This window comes from Chiloscyllium punctatum, chromosome 29 (assembly GCF_047496795.1).
Source record: "Chiloscyllium punctatum isolate Juve2018m chromosome 29, sChiPun1.3, whole genome shotgun sequence".
In the NCBI taxonomy this organism is placed as follows: domain Eukaryota; kingdom Metazoa; phylum Chordata; class Chondrichthyes; order Orectolobiformes; family Hemiscylliidae; genus Chiloscyllium; species Chiloscyllium punctatum.
Window position 1 is genome coordinate 67,905,412 of NC_092767.1, and position 27,850 is coordinate 67,933,261.

General features: G+C 44.2%; 1 protein-coding gene across 1 annotated transcript in view; it reads right to left on the reverse strand.

Annotated features, from left to right (window-relative positions):
- Positions 1 to 300: 300 nt before the first annotated feature.
- The window catches only part of bckdha (branched chain keto acid dehydrogenase E1 subunit alpha), a 76,543-nt gene continuing 48,993 nt past the window's right edge, over positions 301 to 27,850 (reverse strand). The window contains exons 7-9 of the mRNA XM_072549309.1: positions 25,423 to 25,564; positions 8,747 to 8,918; positions 301 to 4,433 (exon numbers count right to left, since the gene is read on the reverse strand). Coding sequence (XP_072405410.1) covers positions 4,263 to 4,433; positions 8,747 to 8,918; positions 25,423 to 25,564 — 485 coding nt within the window. The 3' untranslated portion in view covers positions 301 to 4,262. The remainder of the gene's footprint in view (positions 4,434 to 8,746; positions 8,919 to 25,422; positions 25,565 to 27,850) is intronic.

The following is a 27,850-nucleotide window of genomic DNA, read 5'->3' on the forward strand; positions in this document are numbered from 1 at the left end:
CATAAACCTGTTGGACTGTAACCTGGCATTGTGAGAATTCTGACTTCACACCAGCACTTCAAACAATGGCACAAAGGAGCTTAATTTGAGTAATATTGCAGCAGAAAGCTATTTAAAATCGGTTTTACACCTAGTAAGAATTAAATCCAGAGACTGGGTACACTGTGCCAACCCCAATAATAGCTAGACCCCTCCCCGCGTGGACCCCTGTACAAAAAGACACCTTCAGTCATGACCTTTATTGTGCTTTAGAACCAGTGTTACCAACCAACACCCTTAACACGAAAGTGAGAAAGCACATTTTGCACTGTCTTGATTTTTATTTTTTTTTTTAAAAACAATGATTACACATGCAGCAATAACATGTTGTGTTTTGTAACAGCAGTTTTGAAGATAAATATGAAACCGAGATTTGTTCACGCTGTTTCTAGTTCAACACCCAGTGTTAACATTAGTTGATAATCAAACCCTTTTTACCCTTCGAGTCCCACATCAACAAAGGAGCTCTCAACTCTACAGTTATGTCATCATCTATCAGATTCCCCCTAGAGTCATCTGAAACAGCTGCAAAACACATTGCTAGTGTGCCAAAAAATCAAAGTAGAACACAGGGGAATTTATATTGACAACAGTTTCCTGCGAGAGAGTTTACAATGTCACTGGCCAAATTAAAACAGAAAACGAGAGTCAAAAAGGAACAGAGTGTTGAGATCTTAGTCATTAACAATACAGAGTTCACCCAGCACTGTTAATAGGGAGGTTAGTTACTGCACACAAGGAAGGCTGTAAGGAGCCTTGGGGAATTCTTGTGATAACTATTTTCATTGTCAAAATAGACCTTGTCCAGTTCACGAACCGCATTAAGTCTCTTAGGAAGAGAAAATCTGTGTTTAAACAAACATTAGACACACAAACTGGAAGACGAAGGGGGTGTGGTGGACAAAATAGTGCACTTGTTGGTTCGAATCATATATGTGATTTATGGAAAGGGCTGTAGGGGATCCTTAAAGCCAGCTTGTTTGTGTCATTTTGTGTGTGCTAGCACATCTCCTTCCAATGACAAAAGCAGAACCCAGAGACTCTGGCAAAAGAATTGAACAAATTTCCAGAGACTTGTCAAAACCCTCTGCAATCTGTAACTTGTCACAGGTCAGCAACATTGTTGGTTTGGGTTGTCAGAACTCTATTCAATCGGATCTGCGCAACTGTGGAATGTTCTGTAACATCAGTGGTGCTCAGCTCTTGCTAAATAATCACCAATTTGTACCAAGCCCTCTAAATTACATTAATGGTGGCCATCAGAGCAAACCAGCTACTTCCATAACACTACACAATCATCCATTGTGTAATGAAATCACTTGCAATACACAGAGTCTTTCAATTCCTCAGGATCTTGGGTTTTTTTCAGGAAGGGAACTTTCAACAACATACCTCTGACTAGGACATAATATAATAGGGTGGTGCATTAACTAACTAACTCGTTTTACTGTCATCGGGTGAGTACAATAAAGCAGGTTGATGGAGTATTGGAAATAGAGAATATGGAGCATGGAGAAGGATTGAATGTCTGTCTTGCGACCACAGTGTTGTGGAAGCGATATTCCTCCACTAAGCCATACGATTCCACAGCTAGAATTTCCAATCCTGTGTCACCTTTTGTTATGAGCTCAGCAAAGGAAGTAGCCAGCATTTCTTGTGAAATGAATACATCCTACCCTATAACATTACATCACAGAATACTTCACAGTTGGATATTAGAGCTGCTTACCATAAACCACATACAATGTGGGAGAAATGTATGAGAGATCAGGGTGGTGTGAATCATCCGCAAAGACATACCTTCACTGAGCAGACCCCTCCCCCAACATACTTCCGCTTAAAATTGTGAGGTTCAATCTAGAACACTGGCCTTTTCCCAAAGTGCTCACTCCATGATATGGAGGCAGTGGTGTCGTGATAATCTGGAGGCCAAGGCTAATGCTCTGAGGGTGTGGGTTCACAACCCACAATAGCTGACGTTAAAATTTAAAATTAAATTAACATAGCTGAAATTAATCTCATTAATGGTGACCAATAAACTGCTAAAACTATCAAGTTCATTAATGTCTTTTAAGGAAGGAAATCTGCCATCCTTACTTGGTCTGGCATCACTTAACTCCAGATCTACAGTGATGAAATCATAGAATCCCGACAGGACATTTGGCCTGAGTCTACACTCATTATCTGAAGAGCATCTCATCCAGACCTACATCCCCTACACTAACCCCGTTACCCTGCACTGTCCATGGGAAATCCACCTAGTGTACACAGTCTTGGACACTATGGACAATTTAACATGGTAAATCCACCTAACCTGCACATCTTCAGGCTGTGGCAGGAAACTGGAGCACTGCAGGAAACAGGGAAAATGTGCAAACTCCACAGTTGCCTGAGGATGGAATCGAACCTGGGCTGCTGGTACTCTGAGGCAGCAGAGCTAACTATTGAGCCACCATGCCGTTCCACAGTTGAAGTTGAGAGGGCCTGTCTTTGGAGGCCTGGTTAGCCAGAGATGACATACTGGATCTAATAAGGGAGCTGGTAGCTGCACTATAACATGTCTGTACAGAGTATAACCACAATTAGACCCCGAACAAATATTCTATTAACTGGTGCACAAGTCTGGCAACTTCACAGATTGTTAGGCTGAAAATGGTAGTGTTTATGGCTGAACATTACATTGCTGGTACTAATAAAGTGACTTGCATCATCCTCTTGTCTGTAAATAAACATCTATTAAAGCAGCATTAACAAAGGGATGCTGCTGTGACACCCACTCCCTCCCACTATAATCTTCCAGGGACTCAGGTCGATTGATTCCCTGCAAGAGGGTCAATCATGGTCAGTGACTGAATCCCAATGCTTCCCCAGCCTGCTCCAGTCCTCCCGAACTCATTGGCACAAGTCAAACTTAAGATCTTGTCCATAAACCTATGATGCTATGATTTCAGCACGATTTGATCTCGGTCATTAAATAGCTGCAAATGAGACTGTGCAGGTGCAATTTGCACCAAGGAAGCCCTTTCCAAGAGTGATTGAACCTTATCCTTTTTGACAGACAAAACACTTGCAGCACCTAGTTGTTCACTTTCCAATTAAACCATGGTAACCCAGCCATGCAATTTGGATCTTAAACAACAAGAAGCAGCATTCTTTTCATACAAATTGTGAAAAGATCTGATCTCCAGCAAAGTAAATCACTTCAGAGTATTAGAGCAGCAATGTAGACTAGGCTGTGCTGGTGGCAGAAATGTGCATTACTGCTGTGTGTAAGTGTCACGTCAAAATCCTGCAGAAAGCTCAGGGCTGGTGAGGCCAGTGACCAACCTACCCTGTTCACTAGCTAAGATTGCATTTATGTCGTTTTGTACAGGTTGGGTGGGGTGCATCCAGTTTCTGAGGCTCAGTCCTCACCCTAACCCTAACCCTAACAAGGCTTACTGAAGAACCCAGAGAATCACTGCTTCTAATATTGCAGATGAGTACATCAAGGAAACCAAAAGATTAGGTAGCGTTCAATATGGATTATTGCTCTGGTCCAGCTAGATACCACAAGCTAAGACAGCACCATTGCAGACCCTTCCCTTTTAAGGGTGAGAAGATAAGTTCACTCTGCAGATCAAAAGCGGGAGTAAATCGAAAAGGCCACCTCCCCCGCAGAGGTCTATTCATAACTTGACCTCCTGAAACTGACAGTACATTGAAAGCGAGAAGGGACAATCAGCCTATTCTAAAAAGTCTTGAAGGGCTTATGACTGAAATGTCAATTCTCCTGCTCCTTGGATGCTGCCTTTCCTGCTGTGCTTTTCCAGCAACACGACTCTGCCTTCCCCACACCCTCCGTTTCTGTAAGCAGAGTGTGCTGGATAATTCTGATCTCCTGCAATCTTATAACATTGACCCTGCTCCTGGGTGACTGATCACGCACAGTGCTTTGAATGAAGTGACTTCTCTAATAACATTATTCCCATATTTGGGATAAGGTGATCATGGAAGACCAGGATTTCATTGAGTATCTATGACATCAAATTCCTATAATTCTTACTAACAGAGCTCTCTGATTAGAGGTTTGGGGGTTGTGGGGGGGGAAGAGGGCAGTGAGAGGTGGGGCTTAGGAATGGAGAGGGGGGAGTGTTTTTTTGTGACAGGACACGAAACAGAAATTCATAGGCAAGCAGATCTGGAAGAGGGGGGGGGGGAGGTGACAGCAATAGACAGTCGGTCTATTTCTCATAATGGTCAATGGGGTAATGCTCTCCATACATCTTCAAGTGCCTCTGCAGTGCCTCCTGCTGTTTCTGGAGGCTGACTGGGGTCTCGTCATATACATCGGAGAACAAGTGATCCAGTTTTGGTTTCAGTGCCCGTTCAGCTTCTTCAAAGGCTTCCATGACCTGGCAAAAGAGATTGCAGAGTCAATTCGTTAAATGGGCAGCATTTTATCAGCGGCATCATTAAGGAAGCTCCCTTCTAGCGTTTAAAATGCATTCTGTGCCTCAGATTTACAGCACCTCTGGTCCTGTACAACACCACTGACATTGCTGTTAAACCACCCTTTGATGGATTGCAGAGAATATCATATTTTAATCTACACTCCCACTGCAGGGACAACAGAACATATGCACAACACCCACACTCCCTCTCTCACCCCACCCTCCCGCATGTAATCCAGAAGTAGAATTTCTTATCCGGGGCCTTGGATCTGCAGTTGACTTTCAATGTTTTCTTGTCTTTCTTGCTGAGGTGAGGTGTCGAGTCACTGCAGACCTCAGACAACAATGATTTTGTATCTCTTGTTTGTAACACTCTGGGTAGATGGCAATAAGCAGAAAATTCACCCAGGCCATTGAAGGCTGACATTATATCTGCCAGCCAGCTTGTCAGTGGGTAATACCTGGTTCTATGCTTTTTGAATAACACAGAGACCGCAACTGAAAGATCAGGAAATTAAGAGGAAATGTAATTTCTGTGGTCCACACAGCAAACTCCTGATTAGAGCTCTGGGTGAAGGGAAGTGACTGAATGCTGGGTTTGAAGCCAGAGAATGTAGGCTACAGCATTCACCATTATCACATCCTATAACAAGAGACATTGCTTTTAATTTACTGCACATGGTGTGGCTCAACTAATAGTAGCACTGCAACAAGAATTCTTTTTTTTACTTTTAACACATATCTTCCAGCTCTGTATAGCATAGTAGAGTACTGCAGATTCTGGAAATCTGACATATAAACAGAGTGCGAGGTGAACTCAGCATGTCTGGTAGCATTTGTGGAGAGAGAAACAGAGTTAGCATTTTGAGTCCAACATGATTCTTGTTCCAACTGGTCTGGCCTCTATGCGACTCAGACCTTCAGCAGTGTGGACTCTTAACTGCCCTTCAAATCAACATAGAAAGCCACACAGTTGTAATAAATCTTCACAGTAGGGTGTACCAACACCACATAGAATCCCTACAGTGTGGAAGCAGGTCATTCATCCCATTGAGTCCACACTGGCCTTCCGAAGGGCATCCCAACTAGAAACACCCCCCCATTCTATCCCCATAACCCTGCATTTCCCATGGCTAATCCACCTAGCCTGCATATCCCTGGACACTACAGAGCAATTTGGCATGGCCAGCCCACTTAACTTGCACGTCTTTAGACTGTGGGAGGAAACCCATGCAGGCATTGAGATATTAAAGAGTGAATTTGCTATGCTGATTTGCAAGAAATTTCCATTATCATCTCCTATTATTCAGAGCCATTTACATGGCCATTTCCTTGCCATTCAGAGCAACTTACATTCTCATCTTCTACTATTTATATTTTCATCCCCTATTCAGAAATCAATAAGAACATTACAGTTCGAACTTGACTACTCCCCTATAGTTATATTTAAAAAATGGCTTGACACAGATTTGACCATTAAGGGATGATTTACATTACGTTGTTGCTGGCGATGCTGCATTGTGTCTTGAGTAGCATGTGACTGTGGGGGTTGTCTTGTGGGCTGACTGTGATGTAAAGATTTTGTGTAAAGTAAGGACTGTGTCCTTTGTTCAGGGAAAGCTTTGACATGACTCTGCAGGGGTGTGTGTTAACACTTCCTTCAGAGCGTTTGTACTGTACTGTGCTTAATAAAATTTTGCTTGTTCACAAAAGTTGGTGTGTTGCAGTTGCATCAAGTGTATAAGGATGTCAGGGAAAAGAACTTAATAACATGGGGACTATACGCAAAATCCACAAAGACAGGAACCCAGATGCCTGGCACTGTGAGGCAGCAGTGCTAACCACTAAGCCACCTCGGTGCCCCATGGACTGGAACAACCCAAGAAGGCAGTTCACCAACACTTTCAGAATTAGGGACAGCAACAAATGTCAGTCTTGTCAGCAAAGCTTGCAACTACTGAAAAAAAAGTTTTCTACGACATCCTTGCTACTCTTCCCCTCCTCAGGTCCTAGAAACATGAGGAAAAAGGAGACCAGTGTTCTCTCTAAGCTACGCAGCTGCACTGAGGCTTGTCTGAAGAAAAAAACTGAAAGAACTGTGGATGCTGGAAATGAGAAACAAAAACAGAATATGCTAGAAAAATTGAGCAGGTCTGGTAGCATGTGTGCAGAGAAATCAATGTTCTGCATCCAGTGATCCTTCTTCATTTCTCTCCACAGATGTCCCTTTGTTCTGGATTGCTATACCAGGGAAGCAGGGTCTCTATACCCACCTCTTTATCATTTCAAACACTTCTCCTCAGCTTTTGACCTCAAGGCAAGCTGAACATATAAAACAGAAGCAGAAGTAGCTCAGTCGCCCTCTTGTTCCTGCCCTGCCATCCAATTAGATCAAGGCTGAATTGTTTGTGTTTCAAATTCCACATTCTCATCTACCCTCTGATAACCTTCAGCTCTTTGCCTACTAACAATCTATCCACCTCAGTCTTAAAAATATTAAATAATTCTGCCTCCGTCACTTTCTGAAGCATAGAGTTCCCAAGTCTCAAAGGAAAAACTCTCCGCATCTCTGTCCTGAAGGACAGCCCCCCAATTATGAAACAGTGCCCTCTAGTCCTGGACTGATCCACAAGAGGAAATATCCTTTCCACGTTTTCAAGATCATTCAGGATCTTACACATTTTCAGCCAAGCCCTCACTCTTCTAAACTCCAGGGGAAATAAGCCCAGTCTGTCTAACCTTTCCTCATAAGACAACCTGCTCAGTCTATCTTGTAAACCTCAGATGGGCCTCTACTGCATTAGCATTCACCCTTAAAGGACACCAAATCAGCACATTCAAAACAGTATTAGTGATGTGACTTCATCAATGTTCAGTGTAACTGCAGCATAACATCCTTACTTTTATGCTCAATGACTCTCATAATAAAGGACAGAATCCTATCAGCCTTTTTCATTACGCATCATACCTGTGTAATAATATTTTGACACTGGGGCACTAGAACACCTAAATGCCTCTGTACCTCGAAATTCTACATATGTTCACTGTTTAAGTGACACTCTGCTTTCTGCCAAAGCAATCTACTTCACATTTTCCACATCTTCCGTTTTCTAGATGTTTGCCCACTCATTCGACCTATCATTCCATCTGCAAACATCTTGAGTCTTGCGTTTATGCAACTTATAACTTAATCATTTCAGCCTCCGTACCACTCTCATGAACCAATCTTGTAGCTACTCCCAAGGCAAATATCCTTCCCTATGATGGTTAAAATGGAGCGGTGCTCCATCAGCACCTGACCCAGGTTCTGTGCCAGTGTTGTCCCATACATAAGCTGACCCTGCAAGTCAACTACTCGCATTTCTGATTCACAAATAGAAATGGAGCAATAGACAATGCAATTGGTATGTGACCTCAGTAGTCATACTTGTGTGCCTTAGGCATGTGAAGTGTGAACTTCTTATGCATTTGCTGACAAGGCAAAAGAATGGAGTGTGTGAATTTTCTTTGACTGTTGTGACTGCTGGTAGACACTAAATGAATATATACGTGCAAAGTACCTCATGTTAATGCACGTGAGGTTTCTCTTAGACTAGAATTAATGCCAGCATCTTAAATGGTTTCACTCTAGCACACCATGACTTGCACTAGTCTGCAGCTGAAGCATTGCTTCCTTGCCTTTGTATTACAGCTCCCGAGATAAAGGCCAACATTGCATTAGTTTTATTGATCACAGTTTGTCTTCTGACTTTTAAGTGATGTGGACAGGTCAAGAAATCCAAAATCTCTTTGATCTCCCAGAGGTCCACTCCTTGGAGAGAATATTCTGAGTTGTCTTTCTGGGATGCAAAACGAGATGAGCTGACACTGTTGAGCATTGGTCAGCTGACTTCCCACTGATCTGCAGGAATCTAGTTAGCAGCTGACTGATTAAGCCTGGCAGGAAATTTGACGGTCGGGGCATGACAACTAGATACTCAGTCAGCATTGTGTGGTTGAGTAACACAATATAGAATGCAAAATGTGAATCCTATGAACTACTGCTAAAATCGTGGATTACCTGATTCAATTAGAATGCAATACTGAGTTCCAATTCTATGTGAAAGACTGCAACAAAAAAAATCTTTGCATTGTTATAGAACCTGTCTTGTTATCAGGACATCTCAGAATTTTTTTACACCCAACAAAGTACAAGATGAAGTGTGGGTCATGCTGCTTTATAGGAAAGTGTTTATTGTTTAGTTTTTGCACTGAACGTCAGTGTTAATACCTACCCGTTTCCTTGACTGCTTCCTCCAAGCTTTTTCCTGCTCCTCGTCCCACCAGCCTTTGTTCACCATGTAGTGTCGGAGCCTCGAGATGGGGTGGTCCTGTTTGTCCCAGTAGTTTACTTCATCCACAGATCGATAGGCTGAGCTGTCATCACTGGTACTATGGTGGCCTATCCTGGAGAGATTCAGAATTCAATTCCACAATTAGCTGTGTATTGTGCTTGGCTATATACCGTGCTTGCCACAGGCACACCATTTGCTATCTGTTGTGACTGTATGATGCAGTGACAATGAGCATCCAGCAAGTAGCTTTATCACAGCTGAATTCTTGTGGTTGTGGAGCTACGGTCCCGAGAATTGGGAGCAGGAATCCTGGCTGACATTTTGCCTCTTCTGCCTAAGTCATAGAGTCATACAGATGTACAGTATGGAAACAGATCCTTCGATCCAACTCAAGGACGCCGACCAGATATTCTAAATTAATCTAGTCCCATTTGCCAATACTTGGCCCATGTTCCTCTAAACTCTTCCTATTCGTATACCCATCCAGATGCCTTTTAAATGTTGTAATTGGACCAGCCTCCACCACTTCCTCTGGCAGCTCATTCCACACATGCACCACCCTTTGTGTGAAAATGTTGCTCCTTAGGTCCCTTTTAAATCTTTCCCCTCTCACCCTAAACCTACACCCTCTAGTTCTAGGGTCCCCCACCCCAGGGAAATGACCTCGACCTTTTCCCTATCCATGCCCCTCATGATTTTAAAAACCTCTACAAGGTCACCTCTCAGCCTCTGATGCTCCAGGGAAAACAGCCTCAGTCTATGGAGTTCAATTGTTGTAATCTGACAGCTAGGCACCTGAGCTCAGTTAACTATGGCACTGTGGATCAGTGGCGAGCACTTGTGCCTTTGAGTCAGAAGGTTGCGCGTTCAATTGCCACTGCAGAACCATGGGCCCATAATCTGTGAAGACTTGTGTGTTATGGACTAAGCCAGACCACTCAAAACATTCTTTAGCAGGGAGCTCAGACCATAACTTTGCAATTTGTCTCAGTAAGTGTACAGGGAAAATTACCTGGAATAAGTTAGCTAGGTTGACTACTAGATTTTAAAACAGACAAAAATGTATTCACAAAATTATACAATGAAACACAAAGAACAGAATAAAGAACCCCTCCAGAACTCAGCCTATCCAACTAAACTTAATCATGCTGCTCTGAATATACATAACAGTCCGCTTTAAAAACCAGTATAAATGGAACACACTTACAGGTTGAAGTTGAAGGGCAGAAAGAGAGAGATAGTTCCACACAGCTCCCTGTTGAACTTCCAACCAGTTCAAGACTGAACTAAAACTGCTCAGCTCAGCTAAAGAGCTGACCATTCCCTTTTCCTTATACAGGTCAGTTCTGAAATGTGACCACTCTGGCCTGACATCTCACCTGTTCACATATAAACAAAATGCCTCTCAAAACCCTTTTCATCTCTGTACCAAACCAGTCTGATCGGAGCCTGGCCCGGTTTATTACCCCTTTGAAAAAAATCAAGGACAGAGTCTCCTTGAGCCACGGAACAGCCTTTTAGAAAAAAAGGGACTAGTTTTGTGACACGTGTTTCAGGCTACTGAATGAGACATTAAACCCAAGTGCTCATAGAGTCTTACAGGAAACAGGCCCTTAGGCCTAAGCTGTCCATGCTAAACAGGTTTCCTAAACTGAACTAGTCCGTTTGTTTGCATTTGGCCCATATCCCTCCAAACTTTTCCTATCCATGTACCTGTACAAATGTATTTTAAAATGTTGTAATTGTACCTGCACCTATCAGTTCCTCTGGCAGCTCATCCCATATACACACCACCCTCTGTGGACAAAGTTGACCCTCGGCACCCTTTTAAATTTTTCCCCTAAAAGGCCTTGGCTATTCACCTTATCTATGCCCTTTGTGATTTTATTAACCTCCAAAAGGTTACTTCCTTAGCCTCCTACGCTCCAGGGAATAGGCTCCAGCCTATTCTTACAACTCAAACCTTCCAGTCTCAACAATATCCTTGAAAATCTGTTTTACATCCTTTCCTGTTTAATAACATCCTTTCACCCTCCTGGGTGGATATTAAAGGTCCCATGTCTCTATTTTAATGAAGAACATGAAAGTTTGCCTGGTGTCTTGGTAAATATTCCCCCCTCACCTCACAACATAAAACGATTTATTTTATTTTCACATGGTTGCTTGTGGGACATTCCTGCCTGTAAATAGGCTGCTGCTCTAAAATGTTTTGTAAGGATCAGGGTAGGGGAATGCGAAAGGCACTGTATAAATACAAACCTTTATTTCAGTGATTGACTGTACCAGACCTGGATTACTGAATTTAAAGCTACAAGGGTGGCTAGCCTATTGTCCCTGCCAAAATTTAAGGGATACAGCAGTTCAGGTATGGTGCAGATTGACAACAGTTGGAATCTGAGGCTGACCCTGTGTTGTAGTACTGAGGGAAGGCTGCATTTTCAGAGGTACCATCTATCAGGTGTAATATTGAACCATGGAGTAACTTACCAGTTCAAATGGATATAAAAGATTGTACAGCATTATTAGAAAATTACTACCTCACCCATTGTCTCCTCTGAACATCATTTTTATGGCATTCAAATTTATGCTTATGTCAGGGTCTACAATTCAAAAGCAAATGATTGCCTACATACAGCTTTTGGATTGGAGGGTTTGAACAGTGCCATTATTATAAATAATACGTAAGATTATTAATTGTTGGATCTGCCTTTTTGGTTTCGGATAGAAAGAAGGAATGAGTATACGAATAGGAAGGGTTTAGAGGGATAAGGGCTGGGTGCTGGCAAGTGGGACAAGATTGGGTTGGGCTATCTGGTCGACATGGATGAGTTGGACCGAAGGGTCTGTTTCCATACTGTATATCTCTATGGTTCTATGAGAAAAGGAGCCAGTGATCTATTCTAGTGCCTACCCTGCAGCGAACATTAGGTTAAAGGGGCATGAGGCAGGTTGTCTCGCTATGAAGAAGGTGCAAGATCTTCACACATGTAATCAATGACCAGGCCATCTGTGCTGATGGTAATTAAACTGTTGATCTCCTACTTACAGGGTGGTGTTGAGAATGTCAGATTTTGCAAATGATTGGATGTTAAACTGTCTACCTAATTCAAAAAGGGAACAGACCCGGGTGTTTAGAGAATAGCTAATCAGCATTTCTACCTGGATATAGACTCCACATGACTCACATTATTATGAAGATGGGCTCTCTGTTGGTAATAGGCTATAGAAAGCCATTGTAGCATTGGCTTACATTTAAGAAGTGTTTAGATGAGCACTCAAAATGCCACAGCACACAGGTTATGGGCCAAGTACTGGAAAGTGAGTCTAAAATAGGTGGATACTTGGTGACCGGCGAGGACACAATGAGCTAAAGAGTGAAAGGGCCTATTTCTATACAGTCTTTAAAGTCCAGACTAAGTTACAACTTAGAAGTGCATTTTAAAGTTAAAGGGTGGATTTTTTTCTGTCATTTATAGTAGAAGTTACTGAGTTAATAGTGTTTATCTAGTTTTGAGAAGATTTGTAGCTCAGGTTGAGGTTTTGGATGTAGATTTGCTCACTGAGCTGGGAGGTTCATTTCCAGACGTTTCATTACCTTACTAGGTAACATCTTCAGTGGGCCTCATGCGAAGCACTGCTGAAAATTCCTGCTTTCTATTGATATGTTTGGGTTTGTTTGGATTGGTGATGTTATTTCCTGTGGCGAAGTCACTTCCTGTACCTTTTCTCAGGGGGTGGTAGATGGGGTCTAACTTGATGTGGTTGTTGATAGAGTTCTGGTTGGAATGCCATGTTTCTAGGAATTCTCTAGGAATTGTTTATCCAGTTTTGCTTACAGTTTATTTATTACAGCAAAACTCAAAGCTGAAATGTTGTTTTGTAATCCTTCCAGTTGCCCACTGGAAGTTCAATTATCTACTTATAAATATTGATCTCTATCGGATCTTATCGCTACGTAAATGGAAACTTCTTTACATAGCTTGCAGCAAATAGCAGAATATTGCACACACTGATGCAATTCTGACCACAAGTTCTCTATTCTGCTCCATTGGGAAAACAGACAGCACTTTATCAAATGTCACAGTACTCACTCTCTTCCTAATAAGTACAAGCACAGCCACTGCACAGGCATTCAGTAACCAGGAAGGTGCAGCCATAGCAGTGAACTGAATCTGTGGTTAATTTGATGGCTTGGCTGAGGAAGGAATATTGCTAAGAGAAAATGCTAAGAGAATTCACCGTTGCTCTGAAGCAGTCAAATATTTTACAATAAGAACACCAAACAGGCAGAATGTGCCTTGATCTTGCATCTCCTTTGAAGGCAGTGCCTCTGCACTAAAGCACTCCCTTAGCACTACATGAGGGTTCTGGAGTGAAGCTGAAACTCTCAGCCTTAGAGGCGAGGGTGTTACTACTATCCAAGCAATGGTGTAATAAAGGGCTAATCTCAGCCCTTAGATCAGAGAAATTGGTCCCAACACCTCAGTGTGTGGAAGAGATCACAATCAGCTGATTCTTGGGAAGAAATAACAATTGATCAAAGAGTACCTGACTTAAAAAAAATTGGCCCACATTAATGAAACCAGACAAGCGTGGTGCTGGAAAAGCACAACCGGTCAGGCAGCATCCAAGGAGCAGAAGAGTCAATGTTTCAATCATAAGCCCTTTATCAGGAATGAGGGGGTGGTCCAAGGAGGCTGAGAGATAAACGGGAAGGGACTGGGGTGGGGGTGAAGGTAGCTGGGAATGCAATGGTAGATGAAGGTAGGGGTGAAGGTGATAGGTCAGAGAGAAGGGTGGAGTTGACAGGTGGGAAGGAAGGTGGACAGGTAGGAGAGTTCAAGAGGGCATTGCAGAGTTGGAAGGTTGCATCTGGGATAAGGTGGGGTCAGGGGAAATGAGGAAAATAGTAAAATTCACATTGATCCCCAGTGGTTGGAGGGTTCCAAGGTGGAAGATGAGGCGTTCTTCCTCCAAGTGTTGGGTGGCTAGAGTTTAGCTGCGGAGGAGGCCAGGACTTGCATGTCCTTGGTGGAGTGGGAGGAGGAGTTAAAGCATTTGGCCACAGGATGGTGGGGTTGTTTGATGCGTGTGTCTCTAAAACGTTCATTTTTTAGATTAGAATCAGTCTAAACATTATGGCACAGACAGCAGCACACAGGGGGCTAACACCTTCAACACATTATCTGGGCTGACACCAAGTGTTACAGTTCACCTGAGAATGTAACTTTTAAAACAAAAGTTTTGTGATTTACATATGAAAGAAGTGAAACTATCATGGTCATTTTAACAGATGAGAGACTTAACAAACAATCAAGGCATTTTTTAATGTATAATTTCAGTTACATCACACTGTGAACTTTTGCTGTAAATTCTGTGCCTTACAATTGTGTCCTCCACAACCACCTGATGAAGAAGCAGCGCTCTGAAAGCTTCCAATTAAACCTGATGTCGTGTGATTTTTAACTTTGTTCCACAAATTGGCGTCCTGCCTCCCCAGTGTAGAGGAGACCACATCGAGAGCAACAGACACAGTAGACGATATGTGTGGAAGTGCAGATAAATCAGTTGGATGTGGAAGGATCCTTTGGGGTTTGAATGAAGATGTTGGCACAGGTTTTGCTCTTTTTACGGTGGCAGGGGAAGGTGCCGGTAGTGGAGGGTGGGTTGGTGGAGGGCATGGACCTAACAAGGGAATGGTCTCTCCAAAAGCAGACAGGGGTGAAACCAGCCCAATCATGATCCTTTGTCATAAATGTGCAAACAAGGCTTTGTGTCCATGTGTAACTGATCTTGTGCTCATTGTTCTTAATTTATCTCTGTTCTTATTTTTAAAAAAGTTACAATGGATGAGATGCTTTGGTACAATTGAGAGCTGGTTGCTGGGTCACAGCAACCTCTAATGATTCTTTTTGACTACCCAGGAGGTGTATTATTAACGTTTCATCACTCTGTGACATTTCTGAAAACAAACGGAGGGAGGCTGGAGAAAGCCCAGGGAATGATATTCAATTAATATTTAACGAGGAGATCAAACTACTTACTCAATGTAGATGTACAGGACATCGAAACTCAGCAACAGACAATATTTCACATTTTGTTCTTTAAGCCAAGATGTTCACAATGATGAATGATTTGAGACTTGGAAGGGGACTAATGTAACCATGTAATGGCTCTTGGCCAATAGGAAATTAATGTGATTCACCATTTGTTCACCATTTAATATTGTGTATTGAAGTTAACAAATAGCACACAGTCTACTGCCTGAATGGCTTCCTGGGTCAGGGCGAACCCAGACCAAAGGACTGAGGTTTCCCTTTCAGGCAGCTGAACCTAATGGCCTCAGGCAATTCTCATGAACTGACACTGCGGCAAAGGAGGTGACTTAAAGCTTAGTCAAAGAGAAGTGGTTTAAGGAGGGCTTTAAAGATGGACAGCAGGCAGGTTTGTGGATGGGTTTCTACAGAAAGGCATGGCTGGCAATGGTGGGACGGTTTAAATCAGGAATTGGAGAAAAGCAGATTTCTAAGAGGGTTATAAAGGTAGAAAAACTTGCAGAGAAAAGGAGAGATTTTAATAGGAGAGGTTGAGAATTTTCAATCTGAGCACTGATGGTAGATCAGTCAGCACAACGACGACCAACGTTTCACTCTAGCCAGTTGGAGTGTCCACAGACACCAATTGACATGTTGACCGTTGACTTCCTGCTCAGGAAGTTGCTGCTGTGTACAGATTGCAAAAGTCTGCACAGCAGCTAGAAAATGAGACAGAATGCAGACAATGTCTGTGACTTAGTGTCAGTTAGGATATTAGATTAGATTAGATTAGATTAGATTACTTACAGTGTGGAAACAGGCCCTTCGGCCCAACATGCCCACACCGCCCCGCCGAAGCGCAACCCTTACCATACCCCTACATCTACCCCTTACTTAACACTATGGGCAATTTAGCATGGCCAATTCACCTGACCTGCACATCTTTGGAGTGTGGGAGGAAACCAGAGCACCCGGAGGAAACCCACGCAGACACGGGGAGAACGTGCAAACTCCACACAGAGAGTCGCCTGAGGCGGGAATTGAACCCAGGTCTCTGGCGCTGTGAGGCAGCAGTGCTAACCACTGTGCCACCGTATGTGCAGCAGAGTTTTGGACGTGCTCTAGTTTATAAAAAGTGGTAGCAGTCCAACAGAGAAGGTCCCAGGCAAAACAGTACCTTGCTCAAAAAAGGGTTCGTTGACATGGGAAATGAAGCATTGGGCACTCAGTGGTGAAAACTGACAAAATTGTCACCAAGATGTTGAACAGCAAGGAGAGAATTTCCTTTTTTGAGAGACTTGGCAAAGAACCTGATCTGTTTGGCAGTGCCCATGTGACCAAGTTTTCCTTCAGCCAAGGAGCAGAATAGCTGAACCAAAAGAAAATGGCGGCTGTATCCTGAAGCTGGCAACAGATAAATACCAGGGAGTTGCAGTGGTTTCTTTTACTTCAAGTGTGAGCTGGTCATACAGTGCATGGGTTTATCACTGAGGCTGCAGATAAGGGGGTGTCTGGGGGAATCCAAGACTGATGTGAGCAGCCTGAGAAGCTTCTGTAGAAATTTTGGTGAAACTTGGACTGTTTGGGTGCAGCTATCAGAATGAGAATTAGAGGATAAAACTTCAAAGAAAAGGAGCTGAAATTGTATTAGAGAATGTTCAGGGCTGTGAAGGGTTTTGGGAGCTCTAGCTTTCTTCATATCTGCCATTTAATATATAATTTGTAATATAAAATTGAAATAACAGAAATTGAGGTCATGGATTATTTTTGTGGATTTAGGATGATTATGCAACAAGAGGTTATAATTGCTTCTTTTGCCTGTTGGTGTCCAGAGGATTAAAACACCTTACATCCAGTAGACAGGAGAGACTACCATCTTGTCTCTCTGGGATGATTTTAACCTCCTGTGCCTTAAAACAATCTGCGCCTTAACCTACCACGTCAGCCAGCTTTCCTAAGATGCTGTTCCTTGAAGGTGACACCAGGAGGAAGGTGTAAAGATTTTACCTTCATTAGCTGATTCTGTATAATACAAAGATGTCAGGACAAAACACAACCTATTGATTTGAAAGCAAGATACAGACTCTGAATGAGGTATGTGGAGGACAGCGTGGGGTTCATAGTACAGAACAGAAAGAGGTTAATCAGCCCCTTTACATCTGTACTAATGCTAAGAGCAATCCAATTAGGTCCATTCTTCACTTTCGTTGTATCTCTACAAAACTTTATCTTAATTATGCGACTCCCATTAAATCTGTTTTCACTACAATACTCAGCAGTATATTGCAAACTCTAATCACTCACTGAACAAGACAATTTCTCTTCACGTCACCAAACAATTCATTAGCCAATCACTTTACATCTGTTTCCTCTCATCATTGACCTTTCAGCCACTGGAAACTTTACTTACTCTAAAACATCTGTGATTTTAAAATGCCTCTATTAACTCTTTTAAAAATCACACAACATCAGGTTACAGTCCAACAGGTTTATTTGGAAACACTAGCTTTCAAAACGCTGCTTCTTCATCAGGAGAGTGTGGAGTAGGACCCTGTTGGACTATAACCTGGTGCTATGTGATTTTTAACTGTGTCCACCCCAGTCCAACACCGGCTCCTCCAAATCTGTTAACTCCAATAGCCTTCTTTGCTCTAGAGAGCAAAACCCTAGCTTCTGCAATCATTCCAAGCTACTTAATGCCTGAAACCATTCTAGCAACTCTTTGATGTTTTGCTCCAAAGCCTTGACAAGGAAATGTGAACAGATTGGACTTTAAATTTATTTCCCTTCTCGCACAAATTCTAACCCAAGTGTTGTAGTAAGCCAGTACAAAAGATTCTGTGTGCCAGCTACCTCAGATCCAAAGGGCAGCTACTGTGGCAGCTGGCAATGCCACAGTCTGCAGCTGGACATTTGCCCTGGTTGTATTAGGGACGCTGCTGATGATACAATGTTTGTTTGTCAGGCACAGATCTCATGTCACCGCCAGACACTGGGTTTCTGTGAAATGAGCCACAAAAAAAAAAGCCTGTGGTTAGATCTTCCAGAGTTGACTTACATGTGATTTTATTCAGCTTTGTCATGACGTGTGGGTGCACGGCATCTGAATTAGGCTTCTATTTCTTGTAGCAAATGTGCTCACGCGGTGCTCCAGATCTTGGAAATGCAAATTTTATTGACCAGAAACTGAACTGGAACAGCCATATATAAATATTATGGCTGCAGGAGCTGGTCAGAGATAAAGAACTGTGCGGTGAATAACAAATCTACTGTGTCTGTACCAAAGTCAGGAGAGAGATGGAATACTTTCCACTTGCCTGGTTGAGTGTAGTGCCAATAACACTCAAGATGATTGACAACATTCAGAACCAAGCAGCTTGCTTGTTTGTCATCCATCTTCGACATCACTTCCTCTTCCACTGATACATAGTAGCAACAGTCTGTACCTTGGGTTATGGACCAGGCTAGACCCCCTCAAAACATTTCAAGAAAGTAGCCCAGACCCTAACTTTGCTCGTTGTTTTAATCAGGTGTAACACAGATACTCCAGGAGGGATTCAGCTGGTCAAACCACTCAAGTTTTAAATGTACAGAATTTATTTACAAGATTACCAAATGAAACACAAACATAAGAAAACAGAACACAGGATAGCTTAACTATCTGAAACCCCAACTTATACCAACTTAATGATGCTGTTCCCAATACTTGCAACAACCCCCATGAACACCCCTTGGCACAAAATGTAAAACCAAACCGAGGGTCTTACAGGAGAGATGTGAGAGTGAGTGAGAGTGAGTGAGAGAGAGAGTGAGAGTGAGAGTGAGAGTGAGAGTGAGAGTGAGAGTGAGAGTGAGAGTGAGAGTGAGAGTGAGAGTGAGAGTGAGAGTGAGAGTGAGAGTGAGAGTGAGAGAGAGAGAGATGTTCTGCATGGACCTGCTTCTTTGGGTCCAGCAGCTTCACAACCGTCTGCCTGCTTTCAGTGAACAGCCAGACCAAAACCAGAGAAAAGCTGAGGTGGGAGAACTGGCCACTCCCCTTTCATTGTACAAGTGTTTTTTAAAAAAACTTGAAAGCCTTTTGCCTGAGGCAGTATCTGTTAGCTAGAATCAAACTGGCCCTAAAACCCTTCAACCTTACCCTTTCAGAGTCTGTCCCTTTTACGATCTCCCTGAAAAGAAAAGCCAAGGACACCAGAACCTTGTTAAAGGAGCAGCATCATCACACTCACCATGGCTCCTACAACAGTGCCTTCCAAATCCATGATCTCTGCTACCTGGAAGAATAAGTGTAGCAGATACTTGGGAACACCAACCCCTCCAAACTTCTCATCATCCTGATTTGGAATAAGATCCTTCATGTTTGCTGAAGATCCTGGAAAATCCTCAACTCTCTTCCTAAGAGCAATGAAGTGTACCTACACTGCATGGACTACAGTAGTTCAAAAAGGATGCACACCACCATCTACTCCAGGGCAAGTAGGGTTGGGCAACAATTGGGCATTAGGTAAGACAGAGAAAATAATGTGTCACTAACTATATTGCTTAGAGACGCACCAAGCAAGAATGAACTGTCAAACTGAAAAACTACTGAGCAACCCAGAATCACTGAACTCTTAGAGGGGTCAGGGCAAGGAGAAGCAGGAATGTGCAGAATAATCCCTCCTGATTTCTAGCTGTCTTTTATGTTATCTGTTCCTTTACCATTTTTCTGCAGTTATGTTGTTGGAGCAGAATGAACATTATTAACGGTCAAGAGGGAATTAGGTACACCACATTAAAAAAAAACTTCCATTAAACATAAGTGTTTCTTAACGTAGTAAAACATCCCAAGGCACGTCCCAGGAGCGTTATAATGTAAGGTATTACATTTAGTCACAATTTAACAAAGAGGTATGAGGCTTAAAAGGAAAGAAAGGCAGAGTTGGGAAGTGCTCAGGGAAGGAATTCCACAGCTTTGATCTTCTGCAACTGAAGGAACATAGAACATTCCAGCACCAGTACAGGCCCTTTGGCCTTTGATGTTGCGCTGACCTTTGGAACCAATCTGAATCCTATCTGTCCTATACTATTCAATTTTCATCCATATGCCTATCCAATTACCATTTGAATACCCTTAAACTTGGCGAGTCTACCAATGTTGCAGGCAGTGCCTTCCATGCCCCTACTACACTCTGAGTAAAGAAACTACCTCTGACCTCTGTCCTATATCTATCACCCCCTTAATTTAAAACTATGTCCCCTCGTGCTAACCATCACCATCTGAGGAAAAAGGCTCTCACTGTCCACCCTATCTAACCCTCTGATTATCTTATATGTCTCAATTAAGTCATCTCTCAACCTTCTCTCTCGTCTCTCAGCCTTTCCTCATAAGACCTTCTCTCCATACCAGGCAACATCCTAGTAAATCTCCTCTGAACCCTTTCCAAAGCTTCCACATCCTTCTTATAATGCATGACCAGAACTGTACACAGTCATTCCACAACGAAAAGTGTGGAGCGATTGAAAACAGAAATATATAAAAGTACAAAATTGGAGGAATGCAGAGATTTCACGAGAGCGTGTCAAAGGTAAGGAGGGACAGGGTCATGGAGGAATGTGAAAAGGGAGCCAAGACAAAGAAAAAATTGCAGGGGTTAAATGATGTCAATCATGTTTTTTGTATAAATTTATACCATACCATACCACAGCACCCTACAGTGTGGAAACAGGCCATTTGGCCCAACAAATCTACGCCGAGCCTCCAAACAGTATCCCACCCAGATCCATTCTTCTACCCTATAACCCTACATTTCCCATGACTAATGCACCTAACCCCATCCCTGGAAACAATGAGCAATTTAGCATGGCCAATTCACCTGACCTGCACATCTTTGAACTGTGGGAAGAAACCGGAGCACCCGGAGGAAACCCATGCAGACACGGGGAGAATGTGCAAACTCCACACAGTCATTCGCTCGAGGCTTGAATCGAACCTGGTGCTGGGAGCAAACAGTGCTACCCACTGAGCCACCGTGCCTCTCTGTCTCATTTATGAAAGAGATGGGGTGTATTTTCCTGGTGCAAGATAAGGGTCAATAAGGCATCTGCTGTCTGTCCCCAAGGTTCCAGTTAGCTCAAGATAAACTCCACCTGATCTGAGGGGAAGTGCTTTCAACTAGAAAACTGACTCTCCCAGGGCTGATGGTGAGATAAGTCAAACATTGTCCATGAATGGTTTAAACAACTTTTGAGGAGATTCTTATCAATGAATTGGAAAGTGAAGTGTGACTTCAGGTCAGATGACTCAGTTGGTGTGTCAGGGAATGACAACTGATCTCATTACTTGCAAAGTTTTTAATACTCTTTCAGGAAGTGTGCATATTGCTGGCAAGGACAGTATTTATGCCCCATCTCTAAATGCTCTTAGAAAAAGTGTTGGTGAGCTGGCTCCTTGAACAGACAGAATAGCTTACTCAGTAGTTAAGAATCAGCCACGTGACTTGGGTCTGGAATCACACACAGGCCAACTGGGTAAGGACATCAGACTTCCTTCCTGGACGGATGCTAGTGAAACAATGTAATAATATCGTGGTCACCACTAAGGGTACTAGCTTTTTGCCCTAGACTTACTCAATTAATGGAGTTTAATTTCCCAGCTGCCTCACTGGGATCTGAACTTGTCCTCGGGTCATAGTCTAAGTGCCTGAATTACTCAATCAGGTGCACTGTCCTGAGCTTGAAGAGGTAAGCTCCTGTGTTTGACAATGTATAATGTTGGCTCAGCTCCACAATAGCAGCATATTTATTCAGCTGAGAGAAGAGTCATTACAGAATAGTATTGGAAATTTAATGGAAAGTTTTGTACGTTCAATACAAACAATGTTTCTGAGGTGCTTGAATAATACATCAAGTCCTCACATGAATTTGTTGTTGTGTTCTTGCAAGGTTGAAAATGTGTTGCTGGAAAAGCGCAGCAGGTCAGGCAGCATCCAAGGAACAGGAGAATCGACGTTTCGGCATGAGCCCTTCTTCAGGAATGAGGAAAGTGTGTCCAGCAGGCTAAGATCAAAAGGTAGGGAGGAGGGACTTGGGGGAGGGGCGTTGGAAATGCGATAGGTGGAAGGAGGTCAAGGTGAGGGTGATAGGCCGGAGTGGGGGTGGGGGTGGAGGGGTCAGGAAGAAGATTGCAGGTTAGGAAGGTGGTGCTGAGTTCGAGGGTTGGGACTGAGACAAGGTGTGGGGAGGGGAAATGAGGAAACTGGAGAAATCTGAGTTCAACCCTTGTGGTTGGAGGGTTCCTAGGAGGAAGATGAGGCACTCTTCCTCCAACCATCGTGCTGCTATGGTCTGGCGATGGAGGAGTCCAAGGATCTGCATGTCCATGGTGGAGTGGGAGGGGGAGTTGAAGTTTTGAGCCACGGGGTGGTTGGTCCGGGTGTCCCAGAAGTGTTCTCTGAAACGTTCCGTAAGTAGGTGGCCTGTCTCCCCAATATAGAGGAGGCCACATCGGGTGCAGCAGATGCAGTAAATGATGTGTGTGGAGGCGCAGGTGAATTTGTGGCGGATATGGAAGGATCCCTTGCAGCCTTGGAGGGAAGTAAGGGGGGAGGTGTGGGCGCAAGTTTTGCATTTCTTGCGGTTGCAGGGGAACGTGCCGAGAGTGGAGGTTGGGTTGTGGGGGGTGTGGACCTGACGAGGGAGTCACGGAGGGAGTGGTCTTTTCGGAACGCTGATAGGGGAGGGGAGGGAAATATATCCCTGGTGGTGGGGTCCGTTTGGGGGTGGCGGAAATGACAACGGATGATATGATGTATGCGGAGGTTGATGGGGTGGTAGGTGAGGACCAGTGGGGTTCTGTCCTGGTGGCGATTGGAGGTGTGGGGCTCAAGGGCGGAGGAGCGGGAAGTGGAGGAGATGCGGTGGAGGGCATCGTCAACCACATCTGGGGGGAAATTGCGGTCTTTGAAGAAGGAGGCCATCTAGGTTGTACGGTATTGGAACTGGTCTTCTTGGGAGCAGATGCAGCGGAGACGAAGGAATTGGGAATATGGGATGGCGTTTTTACAGGGGGCAGGGTGGGAGGAGGTGTAGTCTAGGTAGCTGTGGGAGTCGGTCGGTTTATAGTAAATGTCCGTGTTGATTCAGTCGCTCGAGATAGAAATGGAAAGGTCTAGGAAGGGGAGGGAGGAGTCTGAGACGATCCAGGTAAATTTGAGTTCGGGGTGGTAGGTGTTGGTAAAGTGGATGAACTGTTCAACCTCCTCGTGGGAACACGTGGCAGCGCCGATACAGCCATCGATGTAGCGGAGGAAAAGGTGGGGGGTGGTGCCAGTGTAGCTGCGGAAGATGGACTGTTCCACATATCCTACGAAGAGGCAGGCATAGCTGGGGCCCATGCGGGTGCCCATGGCTACTCCTTTGGTTTGGAGGAAGTGGGAGGATTGGAAAGAGAAGTTGTTCATGGTGAGGAACAGTTCAGTCAGTCGAAGGAGGGTGTCAGTGGAAGGGTACTGGTTGGTACAGCGGGAAGTGGAGGGCGTGGGTGGTGTCCCGAACATAGGTGGGGAGTTCTTGGACTAAGGGGGACAGGACCGTGTCGAGGTATGCAGAGATGAGTTCGGGGGGGGCAGGAGCAGGCTGAGACAATGGGTTGGCTGGGGCAGTCAGGTTTGTGGATTTTGGGCAGGAGGCAGAAACGGGTGGTGCAGGGTTGTGGGACTATGAGGTTGGAGGCAGTGGTGAGGTTACGGATGGTCTGGGAGATGATGGTTTGGTGGTGGGAGGTGGGGTCATGGTCAAGGGGCAGGAGGAGGAGGTGTCCGCGAGCTGGCGTTTAGCCTCAGCGGTGTAAAGGTCGGTGCGCCAAACTACTACCGCGCCTCCCTTGTCTGCCGGTTTGATAGTGAGGTTGGGGTTGGAACGGAGGGACTGGAGGGCTGCACATTCTGAGGGTGAGAGGTTGGAGTGGGTGAGAGGGGTGGAGAGGTTGAGGCGGTTAATGTCGCGGCGGCAGTTGGCTATGAAGAGATCAAGGGCAGGTAAGAGGCCAGCACGGGGTGTCCAGGTGGATGGGGTGTTGGAGGCGGGAGAAGGGGTCGTCAGAGGGTGGGCGAGAGTCCTGGTTGAAGAATTGGCGCGGAAGCGAAGGCGGCGGAAGAATTGTTCAATGTCTCACCGCGTGTTGAACTCGTTAATCCGAGAGCGTAGGGGAATGAAGGTGAGGCCTCTGCTGAGGACTGATCTTTCATCCTCAGAGAGGGATAGTTCTGGAGGGATGGTGAAAACACGGCAAGGGCTGGGAGCTAGGAACTGGTGTGGGGCTGGAGCTGGGAGTGGGGCAGAGATCAGTGTGGGGGCGGGGTTAGGCGTGCGGGCAGAGATCGGCGTGGGGGCGGGGCTAGGCGTGGTGACGGATATCGGCTTGGGGCGGAGTTAGGCATGGTGACGGAGATCGGTGTGGGGGCGGAGACGCATGTGGCGTTGTGGTTGTGCAGATTAGTGATATCACTGGGGGTGAAAGTGGCTGCAGCGACGACAGAAATAGTGTTATTCCCGATAGCCGTGGACCCCGTGGAAGCCGCGAATCTGTCGGCGATGGTCTTCCTGGCGATCGTGGAAGCAAGGTGTAATGTTAACAGAAATGTTTTTAAGCAAATGGTGTTTTTAAGCAAAAGCATTTTGGTGGGCGGCACGGTGGCACAGTGGTTAGCACTGCTGCCTCACAGCGCCAGAGACCCGGGTTCAATTCCCGCCTCAGGCAACTGACTGTATGGAGTTTGCACATTCTCCCCGTGTCTGCGTGTGTTTCCTCCGGGTGCTCTGGTTTCCTCCCACAGTCCAAAAATGTGCAGATTAGGTGAATTGGCCATGCTAAATTGCCCATGCTAAATTGCCCATAGTGTTAGATGCAGGGGTAAAGGTAGGGGAATGGGTATGGGTGGGTGCGCTTCGGCAGGTCGGTGTGGACTTGTTGGGCCGAAGGGCCTGTTTCCACACTGTAAGTAATCTAATCAAATCAGATTTTTATTTATTAAGCAAAATTAAAAGCGATGATTCGATTCTGTGTGACTTTTCCCCAAAGGAACTAAAACATCAAACCCTGCAAGTTGAAATACCTTATAATGCTAAACTTCTATATTGGTAAATTATATTAGTTGTAAAATAAAATGTAAAAGTGTAGGACTATTCCTCCTCTCTGCTCAGGGTCCCTGCAGTCTCTCTTGTTGCCTGGGTCCCCTGTACCCTCTCTCTCTCTGCCTGTGCCCCCTTTGCCCTCCTTCCCTCTCTCACTCTGTCCAGGTGCTCGTGCCATCTCTCTTTGCCTGGGCCCTCTGTCCTTCTTTCTCTGCCCAGGCCCTCTGTACCCTCTATTTCCATGGGTCCTCTGTGCTCTCACATTCTTTGTGCTGGGACCCAGAGCATTCACTGCCTCCCTCTTCAATGCCAGCGTTCATTGCCCCTTACTCTAACCTTGGCATTGAAGGTCAGGGTCTGTCTACCATATCAATCTTCCCTGTGGAAACTGTTAAACAGAGTTTATATTGTTTGCCAACTTGAATCATTAATTTGAATCATAAACAAGCCAGCAGCCAGTATGTTTACCTGTAAGTCATGGCCTCGATGAGGAAGGGTTGATTTTCTGCCACCGCTCTGCGCCTCGCCTCTTTGGTAGCATTATAAACAGCGAAGACATCATTCCCATCCACTCTGATCGATATTATCCCATAACCAGGGCCTCTGGCAGCTATTGGGAGAGAGGGAAGGTGTTAACCAATGCAGACAATTCCTGAGATCCAGGGATCCATTCTAATGGTTGAGTCTCGATTTTGACCTAACCCACCCAATTGGACTGGGTCAGGTTGGTTCAATTCATTTGGAGAGAGGGGTCTTGGGGACCTGTTTTATTCGCCCGTTCAATATTATACTTCATTGACTTCGATAAAGCTTAAAACCAGGTAGGTGTATGGCAACACACGAACTCTCAATCTGCCTGAACTTTCGCGACAGTATTTCACGCCCAATATTCTGACCACCAAACTTTAAAGGTATAAAGATCTTGGAATGAGTGTAGACTTCAGTTACATGAACAGGCTGGAAAAGCTTGGCTCATTCTTTTTGAGGAGAAAGTGAGGACTGCGGATGCTGGAGATCAGAGCCGAAAAAGGGCTGATGCCCGAAACGTCGATTCTCCTAACCTGCTGCGCTTTTCCGGCAACACATTTTCGGCTCGTTCTTTTTAAGAGCAGAGAAAATTAAGAGTAAATTTGATAGCTGGCATTCAAAATCTGAAGGTTTTGATGAGAGAAAATAAGGTGAAACTGTTTCCACTGACTCAAGAACCTTCAACCAGAAAACACAGATTTAAGATGAATAAGTATTTTTATGAATATTTTTCATTGGGTATTCACATTGGGCAAACACAACATTGTTGAGGAGATTACTGAGATACATGCTACTAGACTGGATGGGATTGAGGTTCACATGGAGGAGGTGTTATCTATTTTCACACTTTCTAGAATTGCTAAGTCCCCTGGGCCAGTTGGGATTTATCCTAGGATTCTCTGGGAAGCCAGGTATGAGATTGCAGAGCCTTTGGCTTTGATCTTTATATCATCATTGTCTACAGGAATAGTGCCAGAAGACTGGAGGATAGCAAATGTTGTCCCCATGTTCAAGAAGGAGAGTAGAGACAACCCTGGCTACTACAGACCAGTGAGCCTTACTTCGGTGGGTAAAGTATTGGAAGAGGTTATAAGAGATAGGATTTATAATCATCTAGAAAGGAATAAGTCGATTAGGGATAGTCAACACGGTTTGTGAAAGGTAGGTCGTGCCTCATAAACCTTACTGAGTTCTTTGAGAAGACGACCAAACAGATTGATGAGGGTAAAGTGGTTGATGTGATGCATTTGGATTTCAGTAAGCTGTTTGATAAGGTTCCCCACGGTAGGCTATTACACAAAATATGGAGGCATGGGATTGATGGTGATCTAGCTGAAAGAATACGGTGCTTGATAGGAAGATTTATCCTGGAATTCAGTTACTAGTGGTGTACCATAAGGATCTCTTTTGGATCCGCTGCTGTTTGTCATTTTTATAAATGACATGGATGAGGACAATGAAGGATGGGTTAGTAAATTTGCGGATGACACTAAGATCGATGGAGTTGTGAACAGTGCCAAAGGGTGCTGCAGTTTACAAAGGGTCATAGACAAGCTGCAGAGCTGGGCTGGGAGGTGGCAAATGGAGTTTAATATGGAAAAGTGTAAGGCGATTCACTTTGGAAGGAGCAATAGGAATAAAGAGTACTGGGCTAATGGTAAGATTCTTGGCAGTGTAGAAGAGCAGAGCGACCTCGGTGTCCATGTACAAAGATCCTGAAGGTTGCCACCCAAGCATAACCAAGTTTTGTTTTTAAGTGCAGTGAGCAATGTTGATGTGTAACATACCTGCCTGAAAACGATGGAAGCTGTAAATTTAATAAATAATCAAAAAAAAAATTATAAAACTGCAGGCAAGAGCATTGGGACCAACTGATCGCTTTTTCAAAATGACTTTGTTGGAATGACTAGCTGAATAGCTTCCTAATGTCCAGTGTAATTTATTGATTTTGAGAGTGGGGTGCTGGAAAAGCACAGCAGGTTAAGCAGCATTCGAGGAGCAGGAGAATTGACGTTTCGGGCATAAGCCAATCTCCAGCAACTGCAGTTCTCACTTTCTCCTCATTTTTTTGATTGGTATTTATGAAGTAAGCAAACTTTGTTTTGATAGGCACCTTATGAACCAGCAGTCTGAATAAACTAGCAAAATTTATATACTGGAAGAATGGGAAGTTTATTGTATTATTGCAATGTCCTAGTTGTCAGTTGAGGGTGCGAATGAGAAGACTCTCTGCTGGTAAGTTTTACATAAGGCAAAATTTCATTATTGTTAAAGTGCTTTATACTACAAATAAAATAGTACAATGATGCGTTATGTTTCTATTACCTAGTGTATGCTTTTACATTGATCAAGAAGTACACATAATTAA